General features: G+C 33.2%; 1 protein-coding gene across 3 annotated transcripts in view; it reads right to left on the reverse strand.

The window, feature by feature from the left end:
- Positions 1-9,641, reverse strand: part of LOC145688109 (proton myo-inositol cotransporter-like) — a 221,342-nt gene that overhangs the window by 57,547 nt on the left and 154,154 nt on the right. For 2 of the 3 annotated variants that reach the window (XM_081761859.1, XM_081761858.1), the window contains exons 5-6: positions 9,476-9,571; positions 4,993-5,104 (exon numbers count right to left, since the gene is read on the reverse strand). In XM_081761859.1, the coding sequence (XP_081617985.1) occupies positions 4,993-5,104; positions 9,476-9,571 (208 nt within the window). The remainder of the gene's footprint in view (positions 1-4,992; positions 5,105-9,475; positions 9,572-9,641) is intronic. The other variant, XM_081761860.1, reaches the window with a different exon arrangement.

A 9,641-nucleotide genomic window follows, 5' to 3' on the forward strand; every position in this document is an offset into this window, starting at 1 on the left:
ATATCGGTTGTATTATCTGCTAATTTAACAGTCTCAATTTTTATATTTCTTTGTCTCTGTTTATTACATTTGGATCGCTTGTATATTCGTAATTTGTGTACGGTTCTGTGAGGTTTGTGTTCTTGGTAGTGCAGATTAACTGTATATCTTTGGATTGGTCCATTCGACATGTGTGTCCTGTTGTTAATTTTCATCTACCAGAAATCAGTAAGAAATAGGGGATGATAGGAGAACAATAGAAAGAAATGCAGAGATCTTATTAAACGCTTGCAGGGACATGGGTTTAGAAGTAAATGCAGAGAAAATCAAATACATGGAAGTGCGTCGGGACCGGAATACAGCAAATTATGGATGCGTTAAAATATTAAATAATACTTTTGATAAAGTGGATAGTTTCAAATATCTAGGATCAATATTAACAGAGGAAAATCATATTCACGGAGAAATTAAATGTCGACTAAAAGCAGGCAATTCGTGTTACTATTCTGTTCAAAATCTCTTGTCTTCGCGACTTCTGTCGAGGAATTTGAAGCTTAAAATATACAAAACGATAATCATGCCTGTTGTTCTGTATGGCTGCGAAACATGGTCACTTACTCTGAGGGAAGAACATAGACTGAAAGTATTTGAGAACAAGATCCTGAGACGAATATTCGGACCCAAGGGGAATGGCGGAAACTTCATAACGAGGAACTGCATAATTTATATGGTCTACCCAACATTGTTAGGGTCATCAAGTCTAGGAGGCTTAGGTGGGCGGGTCATGTAGCTAGAATGAAAGAAAGTAGAAACGCTTTCAAAGCCTTGACTGGAAGACCAATAGGAAAACGACCATTAGGAAGACCTAGGCGCAGATGGGAGGACAATATTAAGATGGATCTCGCAGAGATTGGAATACAAAGTAGAGACTGGATGCTTAGTAGTAGTTAGCTAAGAATAGAAGTCAGTGGAGAGCTTTTGTGAACGCGGCATTGAACCTCCGGGTTCCATAGGCCATAGAGTGAGTGAGTGAGTTAGTTAGAAATGAATAAGAATTTTAATATGGGAGGCCCAAGCAAACTTGGGGTGGCCCTGGCCCCTTGACCTCCTCAAGTTTGCTACCCATATTTTCCCGATCCCTTTCTTATTCTACTTCTAAGTGGAAAAAAATGAGGCGGGAAAGCAAACAGCAGCAGAGAAAGTACGAGCTGAAAACAGTGTTGTCAGGAACAGTAACTAATTCTTAGTAAACGTATAAATTCACCAATGTACATCTCATGATTGTATAATTTAAAGCACTTGTCGAACGTTTTAAAGAAACACGAAATAAAAATTTCACATATTCCGTAGAGATTTAATATGCCAGGAATTTTCAAAAGGAAATCTTTCACTGCTGTATTCAAGGATTTGAATTCTTGAAAACTTTGTTGAAGGACTTCTTAAGATTATTTCGTGAAAAAAACAGAACACTATTCAATTGTAAAAGAGCAACATAGCAGGGTAAGTCCGGTAGAGGTGCACAACATTCAAAGATTCTCTGTAACCCCAAGTAAAGGTTTATAGCATAAAAAAAAGAAGTATTTCTATCAGTAGCGGCTCGTAGTCTGTACAAGCACCGGTTGCAATGTTGCAATATCAAAGGTATGTAGGTACGTGCAAGTGTTTCCCTCCCCCAGCATTCTTGAGTCCTATCCAAGAAATATTCAGGAAATATGAAGAGGAAAGTCTTTTAAGCCCTAATTGTATATTATTGATTAAATTATTTCTCGAATATTAATTTAATATATAAGCTATTTCCTTTTTTTCAAACAACCACTATCAATGTACGTTTATACACTTTTTATATACAAAACCTCTACACTCATGTTATTGGACACGAGATAAATCGAATATATAGTATGTGCTGTAAGCCATGAATGATGGCGTTAATCCGAAAAGAAGAAAAAAAGCAAGAAAATTGCATGCACGCAGTTAAACAAAATTATTTAATTATATAAACTATGCATTATTTTAGAATGGAAGGTCTTTCTTCGATCTTTCGGGCTTCAAATTTTTCTATGACTTTATTGAAATCTGAAATGCTGCTCGCCAAGTTTCTCTGAATAGAAAGCATCGCTACCGCAAATATTTTCCGCTTTATTTTCTTTGGGGTCCAGAAACACCTCTCTCCTCCGACAATACGCATTTTGTTAGCATTTCTTTGTATAAATATACGGAACAAAAAGTCCATTTTCAGGAACCACGTATTTTTTTTTGTCTGTAAAGAAGCATGAAATCTAAGATGTTTTCCTTTGAAAATTAAAAAAAAATAGTTTAACATTCCAGCAAATTAGGCTAAAGAAGACAGATGAGTATTGGAAGTGAATGATTTTATATTAATTTATGCTCTCCGCCGGAAATCGAACACGGAATCATGTGCACGAAGGACACAGAGCTAGGAATTAGACCCGTAGTAAGACATTTTCTTCTTGGAGACTCGATTGACCCCCCTTCCCCCCCAGAATAGGATTTTTTTAAAAAATAAATCTTATCCCAAGAATTTTCACGTTTGTATTATAAATGTTAAATAAAATCTATTGACTTCGAACAACCGCCCGCCAAACTTTCAGCCTGGATCCGTCCCTGCTACCACCAGACTTATATTTGTTCTTTGCGAGTTTATGTTTTGTGAATAACTTCTTTCTTCCACGCGTCTGTATCTTCCTCACCCTATCAACTGAGTCAAGCGCTGCTAAGCGGAGGAATTCGTAACTATTACAGAAGCTGACCAGTTGCGGTAAGAAAGGCAACCGCATGAGACCAATAGGGGAAGATAGGAGCGATGCAAGAATAAATCCACTTCCCCATGTTAAGAGATAGGAGCTCGCTGCCATATGCTCAATGTTACTGCTTCCAGTGGCAACGTTCGCTGCCACTGGAAAGGTAAATCTCTCTCTTTCTTTTCGTTTTTTAATTGACTTTTTTCAGAAATGCATCAATACTGTTTTGCGCTCAAGAGCAAAGGTTTATTTTTTACTGATACACTACTTTAACACTTAAAAATATTTTTAGTATTTAAAAAAATATCCGGTTGCACAACCATGCAACATATAGTACCAGCCGCCACTGATTTCTATATGAAATTTAAGCTTGAAAAAATGGCTGACTGGTCCATCCTATAGTAGGGTAAACCATACAGTGATTGGCACTTTAAGGATTTTTTAAAATATAGATGTCTATATCTTTTATCTTTTTAAATATATTCTCTTGATTTTTCTCTAAATACACATTAATTCATATTAATTACGGAGAACGTGTATTTTTTACGTATTTCAGAAGCAGAAAATGTTTGTAGAGCTTATAGTGAACACAAGTATAAAACTATAAATGATTGGCACTGAAAATACAGTAAATGACACATATTCCTATAGTGATTGGCATTGTTAGTAAGCAGCAACTAAAATGGTTTTTATTTGTAAAGGACAACATAATTTTACATTGTGTGCCGAAATATTATACTATCAGGTTACTCTTTGACCAATAATTACAAGAAATCACTTAAAATTGTTTATAACGTTCTACAAACAGTAACATTTAAATTCAGGCAAGATGACCAATGTTTTTTTAACCCTATCTTAATAAATCTTCGAATATGAAAGAAGAAAACAAGAAACAACGGTCTCACGATTTGTATTACAGAGACTGAATGATATTACTCAATTGATATTACTCACTCATCATAACCTGGTATAACTATATCTTTGCTGTCATCGTCCAGAATGTAGCAAATATATAAGAATTCTTTTTCTTGTATCTTGACTTTTGTTTCTTACAGTCGACTTGGTACACTCAACCTTCCTTGTCCTGTTCAGTAAGCTTTTTGCCAAACCTTTGTTGCTTTTCCTACCAGATTCCACTTGTTTTAGAGAAGAGACTGGTGATATTGAAATCAATATTTTGGAAGGATCATTTTTTTTTGTTTCATCTAGCATCTGATTTGAGTTATAAAAGTCAAATTATCTTAAACTGTGTTTATAATACTTCATTTTGTGTTCACATTTTTATTTGTATAAACAACTTTCTACTTTTATTATAAATATTCCGAAGACATCATTTTGCTCAGTAAGGGTTAGACATTTATGAAAATAGTTATTTTCCCTCCCCAAAATAAAAATAAAGTATTGTCACTGTCGCCCTGAAAGAAGTTTTAGAAACATCAGAATGTAGCTATATGGTTTCCTCGTTGCCAAAAATTGTAGATTCGTTCTATTTAAGAGAATTGTTAGAGCCACTTACAATATAAAATTTACAACCAGAAATTGTTCCGCTTTAGGATAAGCTTAATAAATGATAAACCACAGCCAACTGATCGGATGGTGATATGGTAATTTGCCATGCTACTTTAACGTATATCCAACGAAGAAAGAGCTTTTGTTTAATTTAATATGTGTAAAGTAGAAATTTTCCCAGAATGGAAGATAAAATGCCCTATTATGGAATTCCGATGAGCAGAGGTTCTACTGTACCTTTCTTTTTACTTAATTTGCCAATTATTATTATTATTATTATTATTATTATTATTATTATTATTATTATTATTATTATTATTATTATTATTATTATTATTATGCATTAAGTGACAGTCAAAGAAGGACTCTAACGAGAAAGTTAATGAGGCAGAAGAAATATGTCAAAACAACTTGTTCATGAATATAAGAGAATTTATGAATAATTAAACAGTAGAACGGAATTTGCACTGAATATTACGGAGCTTTAAATAAGTGACAATCTGTTTACTTTGTCTAAGTCAAGGCTAAAGTTTCACTGAAAATAAGTCAACGTGACGTGATGTCCATAAGGCTTGGATTTGAAAATATCGAACTTGTGCAATATTCTATGCAATATCGAACTTATGATTATGGCTAGCTTAATTCATTTTATAAGTGTGCGTGATATTAACCCACATTATGGAATATTATCACTAGTACGCTAACATAGAAAACTATAAACGAAGAAAAAAACAAACGAACAAACCTGTATTTCTCTCTCTTGTTCCAAATGAGATTGTTTAATACTCTCCAATTCTTCCGTAATCGGAAAGTCTTTTCCTCGAATGGCTTTCAGAACTTTTAATGCATCATCATACCTAAAACAAAATTACTACTTACTCGTCAAATTTTGGTAATAATCTTAAGTACAAAATTACAGCACTCGTAGTTACACACGAGTTGAATTTTTAAGAAAATAGTTCAATTCCTTGATATTAAATATCTTATTTATAGTTACTCAATCATAAAGTAAAATTACGAAAATAACAATAAAAACCTATCATTACTATAGTTAATTGCCCAAAAGTTGTAGAAAAGTGTTAGGAATATTGCTGCCACATCGTTGTTGAGACGATCCGCTAGATGTTTGGATCATTTTGAGAACTTGCTAATTATATCACTGTCAAAGCAACCATTATCAACGCTGGTTACAATCGCTGAAAATTTGTTTGTGATCACTATTAGAACCAAAATTTTTGATTACTTGCTACCGTATATCACTACTGTCCAAGTCTTTATTTGAGTTGCAAAATTGTTTTATGTTTAAGGTTGTTGATCGCAACAATCTTAGCTGAGATAACAGATAACAGACCGGTCTCTTGAAAATTATGCAACTAAACCTTTTATAAAACATGCTTATATGCTGTAATTAAATAAAATAAATTATTTTTATTAAGACATTGTATTCTAACCAGAGTTAGGATTATATTATATAACAAATAATACTATCTCTTTTCGGGATAACTTAGAATGTCCGACAAATGATAGTGGATGTTAAGTCTGTGTATTATATAATCATATTCAACCGCTACCAATCCAGTGTTGGATTAAGGTATTTATTTTCTTTCACTGATTCCTGTCAACTGATTTTTCCATCCATACATCACCTGCAAAACGCCTGATATAATCTATTCCTCTTCCATTTGATCATCTTACAGATCGCTTCTTATCTGGAGAATCTATTACAGGACATTCTTCTAGCTATGTGACCTACCCATTTCTACTTCTGCTTCTTCACAACCTTGATTACGTATTTTATTTTTGTTTAAAAAGTAAATCAATTACTTTATGTTCCTATATCTTGTAACTATTCCTAACAAGCATCTTTTTACTACTCCTTGCGTATCTTAGTCTTTGAGTTGTTTGCTTATTCAAGCTTCATATCCACTCAGAAGTATTGGTATGATGCACTTACTTCACTCTTAAAGTAACTTGCTTTTAAAGCTGTAATTTAATCTTCTCAATGAACTCCATGCCACTTTACATTTCCTACCTAGTAATTATTTCCTCATTCATCTTATCACTTGATTGTTTCGGGGGCTGCGGTGGCTCAGCGGTAGAGTGTACACCTCTGGTGCATGGGGTCCCGGGTTCAAAACCTGCTCCCACCAAGTGAACTTTGTAGTGGACAAACACCGTGTGCGTGGGTTTCCTCGGGGTTTTCCCGTTTCCTCCCACTTTATTCATTCCACCATTTCATTCATTTCTCATTATCACCGTCTCCTTTAGCCTAACCGGCATAATCGTGGGACGTAAAACTCAAATATTTTGATTGTTTAGATGCTCTACACACATATTTGTCCACTGCATCAATCTTCTTCCCATGTATCTCTAGGTCTTTCCATACTATGTATGTTAGTTACATATTAATTTAGTTTAATTTAAATTAATATTTGGCCAATTTCTCAGAATTCTTTTATTTCAGTTTATTCTTCTTCCGGACTTGGAGCAAGGAGAAATATTGTCATGAGAGATATTCACCATTAATTATCCTCCAGGTCCTTATTAGTTTAAATTTCTGAGAACTTCTTCCAGTAATACAGAGTATACAGAGTGTGCACTGGATGAATTGATTCTCTCTGTCTTATTATTTTTGTATTTTCTTGGTGCAACTAAATAATTGATGTAGCATACGAGTATATATTTTGTCCTAATTCATAATATGTATTTCATACATTCCTCAACTTTACTTTTAAGTGATTTAAATATCGCTGGCAATTAAACCAAAAAGAAGGCTTTTTCAAAGCTTATGATCCCTAATCACAAAAGGAAGTTTGTATATATTATTTTCTTTCATAATTTTATTTAAAACTTGCTTGTGGTTGAATGTGAAAACTAGTCTATTCTTTTCTCTGATTAAGATCTAAATCTTGTTTGGTTCAAAATAAGTTTGATGAACATGTTATACAGAACTAATAGTAAGTTAATAGGTTGCTATTTTTCAAAATGTTCTATCACCTTTCTTGCAGAACAGCATATTATTCTAACTTAACCATTGCTTCTCCTCCCTGGATCTTAAAAGAAGTAATTTTGCAATTTCTTTTTGTAATTTGTCCTCGCCTCTCATATTTAATCATATCTTCTATCATTCCATCACATTTTACAGACGTTGAATACTTCATTTCTGTAACTATATCTTTTATTAATTTCTTCCATTACTTCTGTAACTTCTAAATATGTTTGTTTTCTGTATTGATTCCTTTCTCTCGATAAACAGTAAAGCTTTTTGTAGAAATTTTCAATTATATATATCATAATTTTATCCTTACTTCCGGTTATAGTTTTATAAGGCTTCCTAACTGCTATGATTTATTTTCTTCGAGTCAAAAGTTGTTGCTAATTCTTTTTAAGTTTCTGTTTTCTTTGATTTTTTCCCCAGCAATTTTTCACTTTGTTTCCTTATTTTCTCTGTCTTCTTTCTCATCACTTTATCAAGTTCTATGTGTTCAATCCTCTTTGAGCTATTCTTCCCCTTATTTACTTCTTTCCTTCATCAACAGATCTATATCTTTTCAAATTTTAAGTTCTGACCTTTTCTTTATTCTTGATATTTCCTGGTCTCGGAGGGTCTCGGTCCGTTGGTCTCAGTCTCTCTCTCTCTCTCTCTCTGCTCATTATCTCAGTCAAACCTTTATTTTTACAATTCGTGTAGATTCATGTACTCCCTATGGTCTATATATTTAATATCATAAATCTGTTTGTCACATCAGTTTAATATTTTTGTTAATTTACCTTTTATAAGTTTTTTCCTTTGTAATTTTTGTGGATTAGTTTGTTTGTATCTTACCATTTTGCAGCAACTAAAGTTTTTGAGTTGGTTCAGAACTGATGAATTTTGAATTATTTATTATTCTAATAGTTTTTAATACTATTTATTTTTCCATGTCAATTTCTTGTGGTTTCTTTATATATATTATATAAACGTATTCATAATAATCAGCCTCCTGACTTCTGAAGATTCCATTAATTTATCTTTCGTAAGGCTTCTTAAACCAAGCTCCGAATTGTCTCCCTCTTATGTTATTAGTTTAGCTGGAGCTAAATCGTTGCAGCTTAGTTTCTACTTTCGCATTCAAGGCTCTCATTACTACGTACATATAAGTAATTTAGTGTTATTCAGACTCTTACACATTTCCTCGTATAACTCCTCGACTTCTTCGTCCAGGTGTGATGATCTCGGAGCATATATTTGGATAATTTTCTCAGCACCGGTTATAATAATTACTAATTGTAGACATCTGTCTGAAATTCCTTTAATTTCTTGTATCTGTAGCATCAGCCTCTTACTTATGATAAAACCTACGCCTGATATCGGGTAATTTTGTTTCTTTCAACTAGAATGTGTCTCTCTTTAGGTATACAACGCTGGGCAGTTAAAAATCTTCGTATAGGAACCTCAAACTAAGCACAGAATCCTTCATAAATAGGGTAGAAAACAACTTTCTTTTAGAGGTGTAAATGAGTTCAAGACAAAAGAAAATTAGAACCACAACTATGGGTCCTAAGAAACAGTTCAATAAATTGAATATATAATCATTATATTATTATTGTATAAGTTATCTTTAATGAAGCGATGCTCATGCAGTATCCGATGAACAATTTTACTGTTGCAATTAAGCAATTGTGAGTGCAAAATGTATAATATTGTTCCATTTAAGCGTAAGAAATAAGACGATTCCTTGAAATGTTGTAATAGCAGAATGATTTTTTGTGTGCTGTCATTACATACTACGAAACCACTATATGTATATATTTTTCATATTTATGCGGGAATAATTTTGTCTTATTCGTACTTTCAATTACATTACTGAAACTCGCAGTTCCTTAATAAAATGTGTTGGTACGATACCACAGATCACCTAACATGCTTCATTAAACAGAATAAATAATATTTGTGTCTATTTATTAAACCGCTTTTCTATACCCAAGATAGTTTGGAGCTAAATTGCTAATTCATTTGTCGCATTGCATTGTGGTCTTCTACATGATAGTATGCTTTAAATCCGACATTTTTTTAGTACCCTGCATGCATATACAAGACATTACTCAGGGAGTTATTTCTGTGAATGCAACTTGTTATATATAATACCACTAATCAGAGTTATCTGCTGGGCAATTCTAGGGGCTCTGTTATGATACTATTGCCATAAATAACCTGATAAATATTATTCAGAAAGAAGATACACTACCTCTTTCGTGAAACCAACCATCGTGGACTTTCAGGCATTGCTAAAAAACCGAAGAACTGCAAGCAAGCTGGAACTGCTGCTAGACCGAGCATATACCTGTTGAACAGATGAAAAGTGAATTAACGTATTACTTGATCAGTATAGTCCCGGTTGTGCTGATTATACT

Source organism: Thermobia domestica, chromosome 6 (genome assembly GCF_964235325.1).
Source record: "Thermobia domestica chromosome 6, izTheDome1.hap1.1, whole genome shotgun sequence".
Classification (NCBI taxonomy): domain Eukaryota; kingdom Metazoa; phylum Arthropoda; class Insecta; order Zygentoma; family Lepismatidae; genus Thermobia; species Thermobia domestica.